This window comes from Oncorhynchus gorbuscha, linkage group LG06 (assembly GCF_021184085.1).
Source record: "Oncorhynchus gorbuscha isolate QuinsamMale2020 ecotype Even-year linkage group LG06, OgorEven_v1.0, whole genome shotgun sequence".
Taxonomy (NCBI): domain Eukaryota; kingdom Metazoa; phylum Chordata; class Actinopteri; order Salmoniformes; family Salmonidae; genus Oncorhynchus; species Oncorhynchus gorbuscha.
In genome coordinates, this window is record NC_060178.1 from 11,679,498 (window position 1) to 11,700,744 (window position 21,247).

General features: G+C 41.6%; 3 protein-coding genes across 10 annotated transcripts; all 3 read right to left on the reverse strand.

Moving 5' to 3' along the window:
- Window positions 1-1,821: 1,821 nt before the first annotated feature.
- On the reverse strand, window positions 1,822-6,603 carry LOC124037534 (E3 ubiquitin/ISG15 ligase TRIM25-like). 2 transcript variants are annotated; one of them, XM_046352332.1, is made up of 4 exons: window positions 5,735-6,603; window positions 3,509-3,604; window positions 3,167-3,400; window positions 1,822-3,051 (listed from the first exon to the last, which is right to left on the reverse strand). In XM_046352332.1, exons 1-4 carry the CDS (start codon window positions 6,323-6,325, stop codon window positions 2,827-2,829), a joined length of 1,146 nt encoding a protein of 381 aa, XP_046208288.1. In that variant the 5' UTR covers window positions 6,326-6,603; the 3' UTR covers window positions 1,822-2,826. The 2 variants fall into 2 exon arrangements, with proteins under 2 accessions (XP_046208288.1, XP_046208289.1); XM_046352333.1 differs by lacking the exon at window positions 1,822-3,051 and having other exon boundaries at window positions 3,152-3,400.
- Window positions 6,604-6,663: 60 nt separating this feature from the next.
- Window positions 6,664-13,776, reverse strand: LOC124037535 (zinc finger and SCAN domain-containing protein 21-like). 7 transcript variants are annotated; one of them, XR_006839208.1, is made up of 4 exons: window positions 12,319-12,768; window positions 11,626-12,209; window positions 8,238-9,038; window positions 6,664-7,710 (listed from the first exon to the last, which is right to left on the reverse strand). XR_006839208.1 is itself a non-coding variant. In XM_046352338.1 (3 exons), exons 1-3 carry the CDS (start codon window positions 12,500-12,502, stop codon window positions 11,429-11,431), a joined length of 771 nt encoding a protein of 256 aa, XP_046208294.1. In that variant the 5' UTR covers window positions 12,503-12,768; the 3' UTR covers window positions 9,867-11,428. The 7 variants fall into 7 exon arrangements, 4 of the variants coding, with proteins under 4 accessions (XP_046208294.1, XP_046208293.1, XP_046208292.1 ...); XR_006839206.1 differs by having other exon boundaries at window positions 6,664-7,754; XR_006839207.1 differs by having other exon boundaries at window positions 6,664-7,772.
- Window positions 13,777-14,486: 710 nt separating this feature from the next.
- Window positions 14,487-21,013, reverse strand: LOC124037539 (kxDL motif-containing protein 1-like). Its single transcript, XM_046352342.1, has 5 exons — window positions 20,801-21,013; window positions 20,263-20,370; window positions 19,641-19,793; window positions 17,495-17,541; window positions 14,487-16,910 (listed from the first exon to the last, which is right to left on the reverse strand). The coding sequence occupies exons 2-5, from the start codon at window positions 20,355-20,357 to the stop codon at window positions 16,642-16,644; spliced, it is 564 nt and encodes a 187-aa protein (XP_046208298.1). The 5' UTR covers window positions 20,358-20,370; window positions 20,801-21,013; the 3' UTR covers window positions 14,487-16,641.
- Between the last annotated feature and the right edge of the window lie 234 nt (window positions 21,014-21,247).

The window sequence follows — 21,247 nt, forward strand, 5'->3', positions numbered from 1 at the left end:
GTAGTCCTCCCACTATGACAGGTTGTGTAGTCCTCCCACTATGACATGTTGTGTAGTCCTCCCACTATGACATGTTGTGTAGTCCTCCCACTATGACAGGTTGTGTAGTCCTCCCACTATGACATGTTGTGTAGTCCTCCCACTATGACATGTTGTGTAGTCCTCCCACTATGACATGTTGTGTAGTCCTCCCACTATGACAGGTTGTGTAGTCCTCCCACTATGACATGTTGTGTAGTCCTCCCACTATGACATGTTGTGTAGTCCTCCCACTATGACATGTTGTGTAGTCCTCCCACTATGACATGTTGTGTAGTCCTCCCACTATGACAGGTTGTGTAGTCCTCCCACTATGACATGTTGTGTAGTCCTCCCACTATGACAGGTTGTGTAGTCCTCCCACTATGACATGTTGTGTAGTCCTCCCACTATGACATGTTGTGTAGTCCTCCCACTATGACATGTTGTGTAGTCCTCCCACTATGACAGGTTGTGTAGTCCTCCCACTATGACAGGTTGTGTAGTCCTCCCACTATGACATGTTGTGTAGTCCTCCCACTATGACATGTTGTGTAGTCCTCCCACTATGACAGGTTGTGTAGTCCTCCCACTATGACATGTTGTGTAGTCCTCCCACCACAACTTATTTCACTCAGACAGTAGGATTTTTTTTGAAAAATAATTTTTTATTTTCATTTCACATACAAATACAATTACAAATTTAGTGCATAACGTTGTACATAACATGGATACTTACAAACAGTATCGAAAAGTACCGTAACAATATAAGAATATCAAAACTCCTAAAAAAAGTGCTGTTCTGCAGAACCTGACCAGTATTATTGGCCTATATTCAAGATGAACAAGCCTCAAACAATTCTATAAATAAAAACATATACATATGCCAAAATGCACTCTGGATAAACCTCCGTGTATATCAAATATCTACAGAGGCTTAGTTTACATTTCAATTGTACCTATGTAATACAATTATATATCAGCTATAAAAATGTTTACAATGACGGGTAAATCCCTTTCCATCTCTGTTTTACTGATGCAATGCCCCCTTATCTATTTCGAATTGTATTCTTTTCCAAACTTCCTGTTTTATAAATTGAACCAATCCCGTCGGTGACCACTTGGGGGTGTCATTAACTGCACCACATCTGGTCTCCCAAAGTTTGGTCTTGATAAGGGACTCAGACAGTAGGATACTGCAGATGGTGATGGTCAATAACTACAAAACATAATGACTAAATACCGTAAAGATCAATTTATCAAAATGAACAACATTCTCAGTAGCAGTTACAAAAACGTTTTCTTGCAATGACTGATATAATGTTTATCTACCTTAGTTGAACAAGTCACTCTGGATGAGAGTGTCTGCTAAATGACCAACATGTAAATGTATATGTGAAAATGAACATCCCAAAATGAACTGCAAAGCACACTGGGTATTATCATTGATCTTCAAATCAAATGTTATTTGTCACAGTTGCCGAATACAACAGGGAAATCATCCAAGAAGAAGAAAAAGAAGAAGGCCAAGGAGCTAGAGGGAGAATAATCTGGTTGGGAAGAAACTGTATTATATTAGGACTTTTAGTTGTTGTATCTAACTGACTCATGTATCAGCCTGACCGTTTAAAGACTAGAGGAGGGAACACGAGACAGAGGTTATTTCAGAATGACCAGCAGCTGAAATGCTTACTTGCAAGCCGTTAACCAACAACGCAGTTTTAAGAAAATACCAACAAACAAAAGAGTAAGAGATAAGAAAAACAAATTATTAAAGAGCAGCAGTAAATAACAATAGCGGGGCTTTATACAGGGGGTACCGGTACAGAGTCTATATGCGGGGGCACCGGTGTTGAGGTAATTGAGGTAATATGTACATGTATGTAGAGTTATTAAAGTGACTATGCCTAGATAATAACAGAGAGTAGAAGCAACGTAGAAGAGGGGGGTGTTTAGGTTGCTACCCAGACTATTTGCATATGACCCTGTTTTGGGGCGGAGCTCATTAGAATAATACTTATCTGCAATTGTTCACTTTCACATGTATGTTTTAGTCATTTAATAGGCACTTATCCAGAGACTTAAAATTTGTGGCCACCCCACATAGCCTGGTTCCTCTCTAGGTTTCTTCCTAGGTTTTGGCCTTTCTAGGGAGTTTTTCCTAGCCACTGTGCTTCTACACCTGCATTGCTTGCTGTTTGGGGTTTTAGGCTGGGTTTCTGTACAGCACTTTGAGATATCAGCTGATGTATGAAGGGCTATATAAATAAATTTGATTTGATTTGTGCATTTACCTTAATTAAGAAAGCTGTTCTAGGTGAGACATCAACCTCTCACAATCGTATCAAGTACATTTTTCCTCAATAAAGTATTTATGAACATTTTTACATGTATCAATAATATAATAATACTCTTAGCAAAGGTGTTTATCTTTAATATTTACAATCTGTAGAAACTGTGAGATTAGAAAGGTTCAGAATATGAGAAATGTATGTGGCAAATAGAAATCTAAACTGGATGGTTTTCAGAGGTAGATGGGAGAAGTTGAGGGTAGCTGAGGGATGGGAGTAAAAACAAACAAAAGATAACTAATGTCAAATAAGGTGTCCGTGAAATGTATGTATTATGTATAAGTATTCTGTCCATTAGTTTACTCCAGTTAGGGGAGTGGTGGTAGGGTTTGGAGAAATTAATAAAAAAGGAAAATATATTTAAGATGATGTTTTCAAAATATATATGGGGTATTGGAAATGATCCAGACAATTACACTGATATAAGTCACAATCTATCTGCAATATTAAAGCTGATTCATCCCCCCCCCCTCTCCCAAAAAAACAGTAGAAACAAGACAATAATAAAAACAAATATTATAATCATATTATTTGATTTAAACACATCTTTCCTGGATATCCTGTCCATTTCCACTTTGCAGATCTCTTTCAGGTCAGAGACACATTTCTTCGCTTGTTCAAATGTGATACTGATGCTGGGTATGGCCTCAGATCCAGGAGTAACACAGAGAGACTGGAAACTCTATGATGTTGAGAAAGACAAAGGTTATTTGATTTCAAACACATTCCACAGGGAAAGAATGTCTAGACACAGCCATTGAAAAGCAATTTCTTTGCGACATTTAAGTTAGTGTCACCTGGAGGAAATGGATGTTATCCTCTATGTGTGAAAGCTGCTTTAGTTCAGTATCTCTCCTCTTCAACTCAGCCACTTCCTGTTCCAGTTGCTGCAGTCGCCTTTTAGCTCGACTCACTTCAGCCTCCTCCTGGGCTCTGATCAGCTTGTTCACCTCAGAGCGCCTTCTCTCAATGAAGAGGATCAGCTCAGTTAAGGTCCTCTCACTGTCAGACAATTCCTCTTGTGCAGAGCGCTGTTAGGACAGAGGTGAGAGGGGACATTTCATCCTCCCTATTAACTTATCTCTCATCAGGACCCCAGACAGCCTGAATATTATTAAAGTATTGGTCCCATCACTCACCTTCAGAGAGTCCACAGCCTGTCTCAGCTCCTGCATCTCCTTCTCTCTCTCCTGGATTCTCAGCATGGATTTCAGACTGTTTTCCCCCATCTGCTTCTGCAGAGAAGATTATCAGACCAATAAATCACTAACTACCAGGTAGGCTACTGTGCATCTGACAAGGTACCCAGAAAGCAAAATGGCCGTAAAAAGGGTTGAAAAAGCATCTTTCCCTGATGTTGAAACCACGTTCACTTTCAGTTCTGAAGGAACGTTTCAGGGAACAGAACTGACAACCGGAAAATAAGTCATTTTTAGAGGATCGGAAACAGAACCGGGAACGAAAGCGATCTGTAGTGTTCTGGAACAGAACTGTTATTAATGCAATTCCATGAAAGGTTTGCATCAATGTTCCATCACATGTTTTGGGGCACAGAGCAAATGTTAAGTCTTGTGAGCAGAAACTTGAACATTGTGAGAATTTTGTGCAACGTCCGGCGCGCATTTACAGTGAACACTGAGGCTGTACCCTTACAGTTTTAGACAGTAGCCAATATATTCTGGCTATCTGAGCATAATGTAAGCCTACTAACAAAACCAATGGAGCAAATCCCATAACATATATGTGGTGTTCAATGCAGGTCTACATTGCATGAAATGGTTTTACATTATGAAAGGCTTGACATTAGATAATGATGCTTTACTTGGTCTGTAACACCGTGGGCCAAATAGGTGACTGTAAATACCATTGTATTGTGTTCTATGATGCAAGAAACAGGGGTACAAAATAAAATGAATTATTATCACCACACAGAGAATTACCCCTCTGCTATAATTGGCATATTCAAGCCTGTATCAAACTACTACAGTCACTTTACAATAGTGCATCTAAATCTTAAAGGGGGGGTGAGAGGGATTACTTATCCTATCCTAGGTATTCCCCACCTCTTTAAGGAATACCTAGGATAGGATAAGTAATCCCTCTCACCCCCGCCCCTTTAAGATTTAGATGCACTATTGTAAAGTGACTGTTCCACTGGATGTCATAAGGTGAATGCACCAATTTGTAAGTCGCTCTGGATAAGCGCGTCTGCTAAATGACTTAAATGTAAATGTACAACACTGCCCCTTTAATTTTGACATAATATTTCTACCTGATTGGCTTTATAAAGGTAGCTTGAAATGTAGCCTATAGATGTTGTGCTGCTGTAGGAAGCAGTGACTCTCCATTGCTGACCTATAGCTATCTATAACTGGCCTAATAACTCGCTAACTAGCAAATCATTTCAATAAATGTGCACACGAGCTTCCTGCGCTCTGATCTGACCTGGACTGATCTGAAAAGCAGACTCAATCTTGCAAAGTTAGATTTGTTTTGGTTTGTTGCATTGAAAATAATAATGTTGATAATGTTGATTCGATCACAGAATAAATGTTGATCTACAAAGTGCAAACTAATGGGGCGGAATTCAGTGACGCTCAGTCTCTTGCATCTCTTATTTATTATGTTCCTGGAGGAGCGCGGCCGCGCAAGCGCGCAGTTTAGAGGGAACATCGGTTAGTGTAAACAGTATTACTTTAGACCGTCCCCACCCGGGCGCGAACCAGGGACCCTCTGTACACATCAACAACAGTCACCCACGACGCATCGTTACCCATCAAGTGGCGTCACCGATTGAAACCATATTTAGCGCACACAGCTAACTAAGCTAGCCGTTTCACATCGGTTACCATAGCACACCTTCCACTTCGTTAATTATTTTCCATAGATCGCATAGCCCCACGTTGATGATCTATTATGTAAAATACAGCAATATATGGTGCATAATAATTTTCAGTAATGTAATACTATGTGTGTGTGGGTAATCATGTTATTTTTTGTTCCTAAATGATTTCTAATGTCTAGTATATCATTCTGTAATTCAGTGAAGTTATGATGCTAGTAATAACCCAAACACGTTCTTATTCACGTCATGTCATTGTGTTCAGCGATTCAAGCCAAGCCCCCTCCATGTCCACCCCTCTCTGGCTCTCTCCCCACCCTTGAAATCTCTCGCCAACCTATCAGATTAGACATTTATTTTTAAACAAAAATACTTTACAGACAAAAGTTTTGCCACACCAACTACTTGTGATTCTCTCTATTCTTCTTACACCTATTTTCACTCACTAGTCTGGATGCCAGGCTGAAAGAGATGAACACGTCTTTAAATGCATTGTGTGATATTTGACTGTTCCCATCTTTACCTGTTTCTCAGTCCTCTCTGCTGCAGCTGACACTGTATCATGGCCTTTATGTTCATCCATCACACACAGCAGACAGATACACTGCTGATCTGTACGACAGTAAACCTCCAGCAGTTTGTCATGATGAGGGCAAATCTTCTCCTGGAGTTGTCCAGTGGCATCAATCAACTTGTGTTTTTTTCCTCGGTTGAGGTCATTGTGAAGTTTGAGGTGAGTCTCACAGTAAGAGGCCAGACACATCAGACAAGACTTGAAAGCTTTGAGTTTTCTCCCAATGCAGCTGTCACACCCCACATCTAAAGGTCCAGCATAACAGTGAGCAGGAGGGGGAGCAGCCTGGAGTCCTCTGTTCTTCAGTTTCTCCACCACTTCAGCCAGCACAGTGCTCCTGTTCAGAACAGGTCGTGGGATAAAGGTCTCTCTGCACTGTGGACAGCTGTAGAAACCTTTCAGATCATCCTGATCCCAGTGTTCTATAATACAGTCCATACAGTAACTGTGTCCACAGGCAGTAGTCACCGGATCCTTCAGTAGATCCAGACAAATTGAACAGGTCATCAAATCCATATCTTCAAAATGTGCTTCTGCCATTGTGAAACACCCAGACTGAGCAGCAGATTCACAGAGATAGGTTTCGTTTCCCGGTTTAACGGTTAGTTCTGAGCAGTAGGAGTGGCTTCCCTTGAATCTGGGCTTTCTGCCTGGTTCTTTATCTGAACTGGGATATCAGACATCTCTGGCCAGCAGAGGGCATATGTAGTGGAGGTCTTTGGACAACATTTACACAACACAGCCATGAACAATAACATACAGTGATATACAGGAATGTATGTAATAATCTACAGTAATGTTATAGTGTGTTAAGACTGTCTTGGGTTGCACCCCCCCCCTCCCACACAACACCACTTTCATATAGTTTTCGTGTTCTAATAAACTGAGGCACATGCTTTACATTGTTCCATCATCACTCAGTACCACAGAAGGTTTGTAGCACCTTAATTGGGAGGACAGGTTCATAGTAATGGCTGGAATGGATTTAATGGAATGGTAATTTAACTCATCAAATACATGGTTTCCATGTGTTTGATACCATTCCATTTACTCCATTCCAGACATTTTTATGAGCCGTCCTCCCCCGGAAGCCTCCTTTATATAGTTTTAGTTTTCTATTCAACTGAGGCACATGTTTAACTTTGTTCCATCATCACTCAGTACCCATGTCTCTTTGTTGCATCATCACTCAGTACCCATGTCTCTTTGTTGCATCATCACTCAGTACCCATGTCTCTTTGTTGCATCATCACTCAGTACCCATGACTCTTTGTTGCATAATCACTCAGTACCCATGTCTCTTTGTTGCATCATCACTCAGTACCCATGTCTCTTTGTTGCATCATCACTCAGTACCCATGTCTCTTTGTTGCATCATCACTCAGTACCCATGACTCTTTGTTGCATCATCACTCAGTACCCATGTCTCTTTGTTGCATCATCACTCAGTACCCATGTCTCTTTGTTGCATCATCACTCAGTACCCATGTCTCTTTGTTGCATCATCACTCAGTACCCATGACTCTTTGTTGCATCATCACTCAGTACCCATGTCTCTTTGTTGCATCATCACTCAGTACCCATGACTCTTTGTTGCATCATCACTCAGTACCCATGTCTCTTTGTTGCATCATCACTCAGTACCCATGTCTCTTTGTTGCATCATCACTCAGTACCCATGACTCTTTGTTGCATCATCACTCAGTACCCATGTCTCTTTGTTGCATCATCACTCAGTACCCATGTCTCGTTGTTGCATCATCACTCAGTACCCATGACTCTTTGTTGCATCATCACTCAGTACCCATGTCTCTTTGTTCTGATGGATTAGTTTCTCAATGAAGACATCTCTGTCCAACACTATTTCTCATCTTCAGCCACCATCTCTGCTTGTGTCTTATCTGATGTTGTAGTTGTGGTCATAGCTGAGTGGTTGTGGAGGTGGAGAGGCAGGTTATGGTGGTGGTGGCTATTGACACAACATAGACTAAATACATTGTTAAACTGGATAGAGATCAAACATTTGAAAAACATCTGACAACAGTGTTATAAGGATATGTTAGGCCCTGGGACAGGAATTGCACACAACAGACAATCCTGTGATTCAAAATTGACACAAATCCACACTTGTCCTAAAAATATGTTTGTATCAGGGTCTAAGGACAGTTGAATGGAGCAGTCAGCAGTGGCTCCCGACTAGGTCTGAGCAAGGACCCCCTTTCATATTTGAATTTAGGATTTTCTTGGGGAAAACAGTAAACTTCCTACTATTCTGCAGATTTTGCCATGGTGCAAAGATAAAAATGTGCCATTTTATAGTTAGTTTCATGCTTTTCTACACATTTTTCCATGAGGCTGAGATAAAATGCTGCAGGCCCACCCACCTTGCTGGGCCTGCGGTGGGGTATGATGTGTCAATGGCAGTCTGTTTTGGAGCAGACATATGTCCTACCTTCAAAAGGAGGCTTTTTGCCTTATGGAGTGGCCTGCGACCGGGTCAGTTGGACTTATCAGATGAGAGGGCACCCGTTGAAAAATCCTCCTGGTAAAACACATCCTCCTTGATTCCTTCAGAAACATACAGTCAACAATACAGGAGAGCATATAAAACTATTACAGTCATAATCATACCAATGTGAAACAGAGTCAACAATACAGGAGAACATGATATAAAACTATTACAGTCATAATCATTATCAATGTGAGAAACTCAGTGAAATGCAGCTTGATGGGCCTTCGTTGATCTTTAGATGCACAGAACGCTGTATGGATTGTTGATCAGATAACTGTCAAACATGTCGATGTCTCAGATGTTTCATAACTGTGTAATGAACACTGTCAGAGGAAAGTGCAGGCAGAGCCATGTATTTAGACAATAAACATGTCAGCAACATTTATTCTGGGAAAGTTAGTAGATAAAATGTACGATCTCTGAATAAAAAAAATGTTTTGGGGGGTTCATTCACCTGAATGAGGCTACCTGAGCCTGTCATACCAATTTTCCTAGAACCACTCCGCCAGGGCTCTTACCTCCTCCCTGTAGGCTGTCTCGTCATTGTTGGTAGTCAGGCCTACCACTGTTGTGTCATCAGCAAACTTGATTATTGAGTTAGAGATGTGAGTAGCCAATTGCTGGTCAAAACATGTAAAAAATACAATAAAAATATACTTTCCCTCATGAAGTGGAAACTGACATCAAGCCCATAGATATGATAAATCGGTGTGTATAGGATTGTTTCAGCTCCTGTGGACACTGGAGGGCACATAAGCACAAAGTAACCAATATGGTTAACACTACTTTAGAAACTTCAAAACAGATATAATGTGACAGTTTAACATATTGGCAAAATGTAAACCTTTAAAACAAACATGTTTTATGTATAAATGGAGGATGTGGGTTCAAATGGCTTAGTGTCATTCATAACTAATGAGCAGACTCCTGTAGCTCAGAAATCCACTACCTGCTCTCTGATAGACGGCGATGGGGAGTTCTTAGGTTCAAGCAGTAACTCACAGTGGTGGGAAAAGTATCCAATTGTCATACATGAGTAAAAGAAAAGATACCGTAATAGAAAATTACTCATATAAAAGTGAAAGTCACCCAGTAAAAGACTGCTTGAGTAAAAGTCTAAAGGTATTTGGCTTTAAATATACTTATGTATAAAAAGTAAATATAATTGCTCAAATATACTTTAGTATCAAAAGTTTAAAAAAATATATACTTTAAAATTCCTTATATATAGCAAACCAGACAGCACCATTGTATATTTTTATTTGCGGTTAGCCAGGGCCACACTCCAACACTCACACTGCAACAGACAATTTACAAACAAATAATTTGTGTTTAGTGAGTCCACCAGATCAGAGGCAGTAGAGATGACCAGGGATGTTCTCTGTTTAGTGAGTCCACCAGATCAGAGGCAGTAGAGATGACCAGGGATGTTCTCTGTTTAGTGAGTCCACCAGATCAGAGGCAGTAGAGATGACCAAGGATGTTCTCTGTTTAGTGAGTCCACCAGATCAGAGGCAGTAGAGATGACCAAGGATGTTCTCTGTTTAGTGAGTCCACCAGATCAGAGGCAGTAGAGATGACCAAGCTATCCTCTGTTTAGTGAGTCCACCAGATCAGAGGCAGTAGAGATGACCAAGGATGTTCTCTGTTTAGTGAGTCCACCAGATCAGAGGCAGTAGAGATGACCAAGGATGTTATTTTGATCAGCGCGTGAATAGGAACCTTTTGTTTTCCTGCTAAGCATTCAAAATGTAACGAGTGGTTTTGGGTGTCAGGGAAAATGTATGGCATAATAAACACAATTTTTTCAAGGATTGTAGTGGAGTTAAAGTTGAAGAAATATAAGTAGTAAAGTAAAGATACCCCCAGAAACCCCTTAAATAGTCATTTGAAGTCATTTAACTTAGTTATTTTACACCATTGGTAATTCAGTCATATATTATTCATCCAAGAGTATTGTCCTGAGGAGCATCTACCTATTGCATTCTCCATGCCACTGACACTTTCACTGATTTCACTCTGAGCTGCAAAATAGTCTGGAATGGCTTCAGAGAATGGCTGAGAGACACTGGTTGGTTCAGATTCTCTATAGTCCTCTCCGTCAGGTTGTGCTTTGATCATTTCAGTTGTAGTCCTGGGTAGAGTGTCTCTCTGTCTGTTAGAATGCACCTCTAAATGTTCTGTCTGAGGACTTTCCCCAAACACCACATTATCATTTTTCCTCCATCTTGTGACCATTGTTAATGTAACTTTGTAGGAGTTCCATAATAAACATTTTAAAAACTCTGCAATCATTGCACCTATACAGTGGTTCTGTGAGTCCTCATGTCCACTTTCAGATTGATGCCAGTACTGAATACTTTTGTATTTTCTCTCCTGTGCGAACCTTCATGTGTATTGACAGATTACCAGCAATGCTGAATCCTTGAGAAGCATCCAGCTGCAGATTATGCGGTCTGAAGCTACCTGTCTGAGATGGTATTTTTGCATCTCATGGTATGCAGTCTGAACTCCAGCCGTAACATAGTAAACGTTTTCTTGTGTCCCTCCGTTTTGTATGACGTTACATTTCTATGTATGAATTTGTATCGGCCCCTCCAATTCGTGTGATATGAAATTAATTAATATAGGTTACAAATGTGTGGCTAACGTTAGCTAGCTGGCTTACATGTCAGTAGCTCTGGTCCAGGGCGTCATGTTAAGCGTGTTAGTATCGTAGTGGTAAAAGTTGGGAGAAGTTACGGAGTATAAATTGGCTACACTAGGTGGCTACACTCGCTAGCTAGCTTTAGCTAGTAATGTTAGCTAGCTCTCTGTCAGGATTCGACATCCTGTCTCAGCTCATATGTCTCACAGCGTGTATGTCCTGAGAAGGTATTTGCTGGAGCCAAAACCTATTGGAATCCTTTGCCACAATCAGGGCAGCGATATGGATAATCCTGTGTAAATTCTAGTGTTTTTTCAGATCACCGCTGGTGCCGAATCCTTTGCCACAATCAGGGTGATACAGTTGTTCTCCCGAGTGTCTCCGCGTGTGTCTTTTCAGACCACCGCTTGTGCTGAATCCTTGGCCACAATCACAGCAGCGATATGGTTTCTCCCCTGTGTGGATCCTCATGTGCTCTGTCAGTTTACTGTTACAGGAAAAATATTTACTACAAACATGACAAGAAACATTAGCTGCAATGTGAGTTTGGAGGTGATCTTTCTTACTTTCTGAGGACTCCATACTTTTCCCACAGACACCACATTGATGATCTTTATCCCCCGTATGGGTTTTAACATGTCTAATTAATGTACTCATGTAATTAAAAAACTTGCCACACACCTTGCAACAACAGGGAGAAGCAAAACTTTGCCTGTGTGATTTCAGATGGGACAACTGTGTGGATGTGCTGCCCATAGTAGTGATACTGGAGTTTTGCCCTTTTACCATATTTTTTCTCTTTGATTTGACGGGCTTAAAACCTCTCGCAGGTCCTCCCTTCTCCATGCCACTGACACTTTTACTGTTTTCACTCTGAGCTGCAAAACAGTCTGGATTTGCTTCAGAGAATGTCTGAGAGACACTGGTTGGTTCTGATTCTACATAGTTCTCTCGGTCAAGTTGTGTTTCGATCAGTTCAGATGTAGTACTGGGTAGAGTGTCTCTCTCTCCGTTTTCTTCCTTTTGGGTTTGATAGAGATGTGAGGGGTGAGTTGGGTACTCATCACAGTCACATTTCACATAGGCTGGAGTGAAAGTGGAGTCTATGGTATCTGCCTCAAGCCCTTGAAGCTGCTCTTCGTTCCGACTGGTCCCGATTTCATTCGGTTCCTCTTTGATATGTGTGGGCTGTGGGTCCTCCTGCCTCAGACTGGTGTTCCACTCTTGCAGATCAGGGGGGACCTCCACTTCAGAGACAGAGAGGTCTGGCAAAAGAGAAGCAAAAGGAAGAAACTGTTAACTCAATGCTGACTCACTTTGGCATTGCTCCTTTTGTCCAATAACATTATGATTTAGTAAGTTAGACAAACGTACCGAGTAACACACCTGCCCTGCGTAGCTTTATCTCAGGTTTAAGAACTATGTCGAGCAGCCTTTGTAGACGGACAACTTCCTCCTGATACTCTACTATAGTTTTTTCAACGACCCCGAATATCTCCTCGGCAGCATATGTTAATCTCTCGTTGACAAAAACCCTCAACAAATGTATGTTAGACATTTTTACTTGTTCGATAACGCGGGTTGCTAGCTAACGTCTGGGTTGTTTTCGTCACTAATGTAACACCGCTGATGAATGATTAACACAGTCACAAAGTCATAATTGTTGCTAAACTCCGCTATTTCTACAATTTATGTTATTAAAAACTTATTTTACGTGTAACCCTTCCCTTAAATGATTACCAAAAAGAACATTTTGTAGCCAATGATGCCTGTGGCTGCAATATCTAGTGGGAACCGTCGTTTTCATCATGTGCAGAATCAGCGACAAAGACATCCGGTGACAATAAATAATTTGCGCTCTTGTCGTAAACGATTAAATACATTTCTCTATCGCCACCTGCTGGAGTGGAGCGTGGCAAAGGTTTGGCTTATCAGAGGTGGAACCTGTTGAAATTGAGTTACACTGACAAAACACATCCTCCTTGATTCGTTGAGAAACATAAACAATAAAACAAAACAATGAAAGTACGTCATTAACAATAGATTAAGAGCATTTGAAAAAATGTATTTAAAAAATGGTTCAGTGATAATGCTATCAACTACAAGAGCCTTATTTAAATTCAACCTGTTTGGCCTTTATAGTACTTTAGATGTGTAACACATTGTACGGATTGGTGATTAGATAACTGCCAAACATTTCAATGTCTCCAATGTTTCATAATCGTGCAAAACCGTCAGAGCACAACAAATTGGCCAGTGTTACCTAGTGTTGATTTTTCAGTGGATTCAGGTGTTACATTGAGACTGTAAGTGTTAAATTAACACTCAGTGGTGTAAAATAACCCCAGTGTTGAGTGTGATTGTGTCAGTGTTACTCTATGGAGAGTAAAATAGTCCCACCAAAACCACACTCATCATTATCAGATTTCCCAGCATGCTCAACTGCAGGGAGAAATTTAGCAACACAATCCCTTTAGCAACACAATCCCTTGGTTCTTCACACCTTAAAAAGGTTGCCTTACTGTCAGAGAATGCATCTTTAAACTGTAGGTTTGCCTTTCTCAGGTTGCTCCGCAACAGTAGTTTTAGACTAATTTGCCCTTCAAATAAAGACATCTTTTCCAACCGTCATCGCTTACGTACCAATTTTCCATTGTTTCCTTTGAGTCCTGTGACTTTGGGACAGGTAAAATCCTATGCATCTGTCATTTTTTTTGGCTTTTGGGGCCATAGCCTTTTATTTGCCAAACTCTTGTATTATCTTTTGGGTGGTCCAGAGTTAGTGCCGAAATCATTTGTATTTTCCTTTTGCAATATGCACATTTTTGCTTCAACTGCGCAAATAATTTCAATGCCACTTTCCTGCCTCATGTCAAACAGTGACAGGCGATCCATTTCCTTCCTCATTGTATTTTGGATTTAGCTCAACTTCCTTTTACTGTACTTTCTGATGGTTTCAACAGCAAAAAAATGTGTATCGGAGATTCCCCAATAGAAGACATGAATTGACGCTTTCAAGCTCTTGCGCAGGCTTCATTTTGGTTGTCATGGCAAATGTTCAACTGGTGTGGAGAACAGTAAAAGATGAAAAGAGACCCAGCACACTGCATTGTACAGTTTGCACCCATTTTAATTATTTGACGATTTCACTATATTTTGATGACCCACCTGGCCTGGTTTACACATGGTCCTCAGGAAGCTTTTTACAACAAGGTGCACAAATGCTAAACCCAGGTACAAATAGAGCAGATGTGAATATGGGAATGTGGAAACTAAGGTGCATAAGAATAGATTCAAATGTGCATTGGTCTCAAAAAAGTTACATCTACTGTATGAAAATCCACAAGGTGTTAACTTGTTTAGCATATAGTAATGAGCTGTGTGTTAGAAATGCTGTCTCAAAGATAATGTAGTTGTAATATTTGAATTAGTTGTAAAATCATGTAACGATGTCAGTCATAGCTGAGCATGGGCTTGGAGATGCTAGTCTAGTATTCGAGTGCCAGATGCATGTCAGAGTGGTACATCAAGGTACAAAAGCGTGAGTTGTCATGTTTTAATAATTTAACTGTTAAACAAACCAATTCATATACTTCAGCAATTCAAGTAAATACACAACATTTTCCCGATTTGATACTGATAAACACTTCTTCAGCTAGCCACTTAAAAAAAATCGAGAGATCATTTACAATGTAGCCTAGTACTTGAGCTCGAGTTATCCCAACAAAATTAAATAGCATATCTGAGAAGCAATGGAGAACAATAATACTGAATGAACTCTTCTACGGAGCAACTCACATTTTACATGTTTAAAAACAAAGTCTATTTGCGTGTGATGTTTCAGTAGGGTAAACCACATTTGAGGTATGTATTACTCAAAAACAAAAACATATTTTGGCAGGCCGTAACCATTGATTAAAAGCTGGCTTCCACAATAGGCTTGCCCATGCCCAGAGTTCACCATCTCATTAAAGGAGTACAATATTTCCAAGCTAAACAATTAATGATAGAGAGAGAGACTCTCCTGTGTACACAAACATTGAATAACTGGGGGGGGCAGTCCTCCTGGGTGAGCAGTAAAGGATTCAGTTGTTCAAAACAACACCAATTCAAGTATCTCCTTCAATGCTTAGGGGAAAGTGCTGGACAAGCATATCTTCAAAAGGGATGTAGATTGTACTCTACAGAGTCTTGGCGGTTACAGGTGAACAGCAGTCAGACTTGACTAGCCAGATAGCGGGTCAAAACTCAAAAGCGAATCAATCACATTGACCTTCTGTTGCAGCTTGGGGTTTCTACACTAAATTACCAAAAGTATGTGGACACCTTATTGTTGCAAAATCATGGGCATTAATATGGTGCTGGGCCTCCCTTTGCTACAAGAACAGCATTCACTCTTCTGGGAAGACTTTCCACTAGATGATGTACATTGCTGAGGGAATTTGCTTCCATTCAGCCACAAGAGCATTAGTGAGGTCGAGCATTGATGTTTGGCGATTAGAACTGGCTCGCAGTTGGGGTTCCAAATCATCCCAAGGTGTTCGATGAGGTTGAAGTCAGGGCTCTGAGCAGGCCAGTCAAGTTCTTCCACCCCAATCTTGACAAATAATTTCAGCATGGACCTCGCTTTGTGCACGGGGGCATTGTCATGTTGAAACAGGAAAGGGCCTTTCCAAAACTGTTGCCACAAAGTCGGAAGCACAGAATCATCTAGAATGTCATTGTATGCTGTAGTGTTAAGATTTCCCTTCACTGGATCTAAGGGGCCTAGCCCAAACCATGAAAAAACAGCCCCAGACCATTATTCCTCCTCCTCCATCAAACTTTACAGTTGGCATTATGCATTGGGGCAGGTAGCGTTCTCCTGGCATCCGGCAAACCCAGATTCTTCCGTCAGACTACAAGATATGAAGCGTGATTCATCACTCCAGAGAACGCATTTATCCTGCTCCAGAGACCAATGGCGGCAACCTTTACACCACTCCAGCCGACGCTTGGCACTGCGCATGGTGATCTTAGGCTTGTGTGCGGCTGCGCGGCCATGGAAACCCATTTCATGAAGTGCCCAACGAACAGTTCTTGTGCCGACGTTGCTTCCAGAGGCAGTTTGGAACTCAGTAGTGAGTGTTTCAACTATTTTTAAGCGTTACGTGCTTCAGCACTCGGCGGTCCCATTCTGTAAGCTTGTGTGGCCTACCACTTTGCAACTGAGACTTTGTTGCTCATAGACGTTCCCACTTCACAATAAGAGCACTTACAGTTGACCGGGAAAGCTCGAGCAGGGCAGACATTTTATGAACTGACTTGGAAAGGTGGCATCCTATGACAGTGCCATGTTGAAAGTCACTGAGCTCTTCAGTAAGGCCATTCTACTGACACTGTCTATGGAGATTGCATGGCTGTGTGCTCGATTTTATACACCGGTCAGCAAAGGGTGGGGCTGAAATAGCCGAATTCACTACTTTGAAGGGGTGTCCACATACTTTTGTATATAGGAGTATCTAATCTACAGCTACTGAGCCAACCCAAGACCTAGGCCTGTGTTACAGAGGCTCTACTCTGCAGGTACTGAATAGAGCCCTAGGCCGGGCTTACAAAGGCTCTACTCCGCAGGTACTGAATAGAGCCCTAGGCGGGGCTTACGAAGGCTCTACCCTGCAAGTACTAAGTAGAGCTCTAGGCCTGGTTACGAAGGGTCTACTCTGCAGGCACCGAGTCCGGACCCTCATCCCTCAGCACACCCATCTCAGGGCTAGGCAAGGCTGGGTCAGACGTAGGCGTGTCGGCCTGCTCCTGGGAGAGGTCTTCGGAACACCGGCTCACGGTTGGGGAAATGACGTCGGGGCTTGTGTCACATGACTCTGTGCTCTGCTCAGACATGGCAGTGGTGATCGTCGCAGCAACGCTGGGCGGGATGAGATCAAACTCGTCGTCGTCCTCCTCCAGGATAGGCGACTCGTGGACGTCTATGGGGAAGAGGGAGAGACTCAGGGTGAGTCTCAGTCTAAAGTGGCCTCCATCTACACTCATTGTAAAAAAAAAAACAGCACCTGTCCAATTTCATTCCCATAATTTCAGATAGAGGAAAGGAAAATAATTAATGCAACTTAACACTATCAAGATGTACCCTCAGAGAGGCCCTGAGAAGGACTTACTGTGGCGTCTCTGGTCATGTGTGTTTTGTCCTATACTTTCTTTGTAATCGCAGCCCCTGTCCCCGTATGAGGCCTTTTGGTAGGCCGTCATTTTAAATAAGAATTTGTACTTAACGGACTTGCCTAGTTAAATAAAGGTTCAATTGAAAAAAAAAATACATAAATGAAAGTAGATTGAATTGAAACATTGAATTCAGTTACTTGACAAAGTGTGATGTGTAGTGCTAACCAAAGGGCTCTTTAGTATGTAGAATTAAGTGCAAAAAGACACTCCATTGCTGTGTTTACATAATGTTGTCTCCCGCAACACACAACACAAAAACACTGAAAAATGTATGATTAGCAACCAATTGTCAGCCAATGTTGCTGTCATGACTGTAAAATGTCAAACTCACTGCTGAAGGCCTCTGGGTACTGCTTGGCGATCTTGCCCTTTAACGTCCTGCGTGGACAAAATAGAACCATGAATAAATGGATTATGTTCTCATTACAGAAGGAAACCAAGGTTAGAGCAATAATTGTGTGACTTCTCCCATGAGCGAGTGTTAAAATTGGACTTGGAGAGTGATTGACTGAAAGGTCCCATTCATAGTCGGTATAAAGGTCCCTACATTATTCATCTTACCCTACATTATTCATCTTACCCTACATTATTCATCTCATATGCATATGTATATACTGTACTCTACATCATCGACTGCATCCTTATGTAACACATCACTAGCCACTTTAACTATGCCACTTTGTTTACACACTCATCTCATATGTATATACTGTACTCGATACCATCTACTGTATGCTGCTCTGTACCATCACTCATTCATATATCCTTATGTACATGTTCCTTATCCCCTTACACTGTGTATAAGACAGTAGTTTTGGAATTGTTAGTTAGATTACTTGTTGGTTATCACTGCATTGTCGGAACTAGAAGCACAAGCATTTCGCTACACTCGCATTAACATCTGCTAACCATGTGTATGTGACAAATAAAATTGGATTTGATTTGATTTGAAAGGTCGCTTAGAGGAAATCTACAATCCACTAAGAGTATAGATAATCCAATAAACCAAGGGTTTGTTAAACAACCCCTTGCCCCTTATACTTGGAACTTCATGCACAGTGCATTTGGATTCAGAGCCCTTGACTTTTTCCACATTTTGTTATGTTACAGCCTTATTCTAAAATGGATTCAATTTTTTTTGCCCCTCACCAATTTACATACCTCATAATGACAAAGCGAAAACAGGTGAGATATTTATGCAAATTAAAAAATAAAACAGAAAAACCTTATTTACCTAAGTAAATAGAAACAGGTGCATCCGGTTTCCATTGATCATCCTTGAGATGTTTCTACAACTTGGAGTCGACCTGTGGTAAATTCTATTGATTGGAAATTATTTGGAAAGGCACTCACCTGTCTATATAAAGGTCCTACGGTTGACAGTGCATGTCAGAGGAAAAACCAAGCCATGAGGTCGAAGGAATTGTCTGTAGGGCTCCGAGACAGGATTGTGCCGAGGCACAGATCTGGGAAATGGTAACAAAAAATGTATGCAGCATTGAAGGTCCCCAAGAACACATTGGCTGCCATCATTCTTAAATGGAAGAAGTTTGGAACCACCGAGACTCTTCCGAGAGCCCGGCCAAACTGAGCAATCATGGGAGAAGGGCCTTGGTCAGGGAGGTGACCAAGACCCCAATAATCATTGACAGAGCGCCAGAGTTCCTCAGTGAAGACAGTTGTCCTTCTGGAAGGTTCTCCAATCTCTGCAGCACTCCACCAATCAGGGCTTTATGGTAGTGACCAGACGGAAGCCACTCCTCAGTTAAAGGCACATGACCACCCGCTTTGAGTTTGCCAAAAGGCACCCAAAGGACTCTGACCAGGAAACAATATTCTCAGTCTGATGAAACCAAGATTGAAATCTTTGGCCTGAATGCCAAGCATCACGTCTGGAGGAAACCTGACACCATCCCTACGGTGTAGGATAGAAACTCCCCAAATACAGGTGTGCCAAGTTTGTAGTTTCATGCGTAAGAAGACTTGGGGCTGTAATCGCTGCTTCAACAAAGTACTGATGTAACAGATGTGAAACGGCTAGCTTAGTTAGCGGTGGTGCGCGCTAAATAGCGTTTCAATCGGTGACGTCACTTGCTCTGAGACCTTGAAGTAGTGGTTCCCCTTGCTCTGCAAGGGCCGCGGCTTTTGTGGAGCGATGGGTAACGATGCTTCGTGGGTGACTGTTGATGTGTGCAGAGGGTCCCTGGTTCGCGCCCGGGTATGGGTGAGGGGACGGTCTAAAGTTATACTGTTACACCGAGTAAAGGGTTTGAATGGTTTTTTTTGTAATACGTTTGCAAAAATGTCTAAACCTGTTTTCAGATCTACAGAAATGTTTAGGGGGTAAGGCTTGGTTATTTTTGTAGAGAATTGTGATGCTAGAGGCCAGGGCTATAGGTAGTCCATTATCTTACGTAGAATGAGGACATCTGTGGGAAGACAATGGGGGTTGCCTAGTATTAGGCCAAGTCCATCACCTGATTCTCCTAAAGATGCTGTCCAAGTCTTTCTTCATCTCCACCAGGGTGCGCGTGTGAAGCAGGAAGTGTTCATTCATCTGCAGCAGCCGCACGTTGGACAGCCCGTTGAAGTTGATTAGCATCTCATTGGTCTTCTCAAAGCGGTCCAGCCTGGAAGAGGAGCAAATAATGAGCGAGATAAATAGGCTTAAATCTTTTATTGACCTTTATTTAACTAGTCAGTTAAGAACAAATTCTTAGTTTCAATGACGGCCTAGGAACAGTGGGTTAACTGCCTGTTCAGGGGCAGAATGACAGATTTGTACCTTGTCCGCTCGGGGGTTTGAACTTGCAACCTTCCGGTTACTAGTCCAATGTTCTAGTCCAACACTAACCACTAGGCTACCCTGGTGTTACATTTGTATCGAGCTGTGGCAAAGCTGTGCCTATTTTGCCATAGTCTACCCACACTGACTGCTAACCAATGTCGGGTTGTATTTGACTAACAAATCACAGTGAGTGCAAGGCCACCCATCAATCAAGACCCCCTTGTATACAGTCTGCCCTCTACGTGAGAAATATCAATAAATCCAGCAGATGTACAATGTGGACTGTGCTGTAGTTCAGACGTGTCACTCACATGTGCCTTTGGGCTTGGATGATGGCGTTGACGTCCTCCGCGTTTACCATACTGAGCATTCTGTTACAGAACATACCAGAGGCTGTGGGTTCCATGCTGCTGGTGATACTGGAAAGCAAATTGGAAAATAAGTGCTACACCATCAAGTGCTAATACATGAATGTCAAACAACTAGGCTAGCTAGCTATGCGTTTATCACCAAATAAACCAAGATAGCTAACAAATGAGCCTGTTGTGGTCAATAAATGCTATGGGCATTGGCAAGATGCAAGGCTCATTAGGCGTCATCTAGAAATACATGTTTGTTTAGCCAGATAGCTAACCCTGTAAAAATATGTCGTTCTGCCCATGAACAAGGTAGTTAACCCACTGTTCCTAGGCTGTCTTTGTAAATAATGTGTTCTTAACTGACTTGCCTAGTTAAAGGTTTAAAAAAATCAATTTAAAAAACGTTATAGCTGGTGCAGAATACTAGCTAACGTTACCTAAGTAGAAAGACAGACCATAGACAAGCTACATTAGCTAACATAACACTTACGACAGGTTCCAAACACGTTAGTTATATCCGTGAATTTTCTTCAACACTTGAACGGAAATATACACGTTTACATTAAGCTATTGTCAGTCACTTCCATAACTGAAGCTAACTGCAATTTAGCAGGCTGTGGCAGAGAAACATTTCTTAGTTTGGGGAAACCGAACGCTACGCCGCACTTCAGTGCTGTGAAAAAAATGTTTATCACATGACAGCAAATGCATGTCAGTCATTTCCGGTGGGAAACTAAAGCTTGTTTAAATATCTCATTTGTGGTGTTGAATTTACGAATTGTTTAAAATTATGTAGGGTTTTTCCGATCTATTGGGCGAGTATAAGTGTTTATGCCGCGTTCAAGACAACTCGGAAATATCCGACTTGGAAACTCGTATAAAATAGTTCTCTTGAATGTGGGACTAGATTTAGCCCTGAAACAGCATAAAGGAGCAT

Excerpts from the sequence above, each read along its gene's own strand:
- LOC124037534 (XM_046352332.1), bottom strand. The coding sequence starts at position 6,325 with ATGGCAGAAGCACATTTTGAAGATATGGATTTGATGACCTGTTCAATT. Across the intron at positions 3,401-3,508 it reads AGGCTGTGGACTCTCTGAAG|CGCTCTGCACAAGAGGAATT; the intron begins GTGAGTGATGGG and ends CTGTCCTAACAG. Across the intron at positions 3,052-3,166 it reads ATAACATCCATTTCCTCCAG|AGTTTCCAGTCTCTCTGTGT; the intron begins GTGACACTAACT and ends TCAACATCATAG.
- LOC124037539 (XM_046352342.1), bottom strand. The coding sequence starts at position 20,357 with ATGGAACCCACAGCCTCTGGTATGTTCTGTAACAGAATGCTCAGTATG. Across the intron at positions 19,794-20,262 it reads ATCCAAGCCCAAAGGCACAT|GCTGGACCGCTTTGAGAAGA; the intron begins GTGAGTGACACG and ends CTCCTCTTCCAG. Across the intron at positions 16,911-17,494 it reads GTACCCAGAGGCCTTCAGCA|ACGTCCACGAGTCGCCTATC; the intron begins GTGAGTTTGACA and ends TCTTCCCCATAG.
- LOC124037535 (XM_046352335.1), bottom strand. The coding sequence starts at position 12,502 with ATGTCTAACATACATTTGTTGAGGGTTTTTGTCAACGAGAGATTAACA. Across the intron at positions 12,210-12,318 it reads CAGGGCAGGTGTGTTACTCG|ACCTCTCTGTCTCTGAAGTG; the intron begins GTACGTTTGTCT and ends CTCTTTTGCCAG.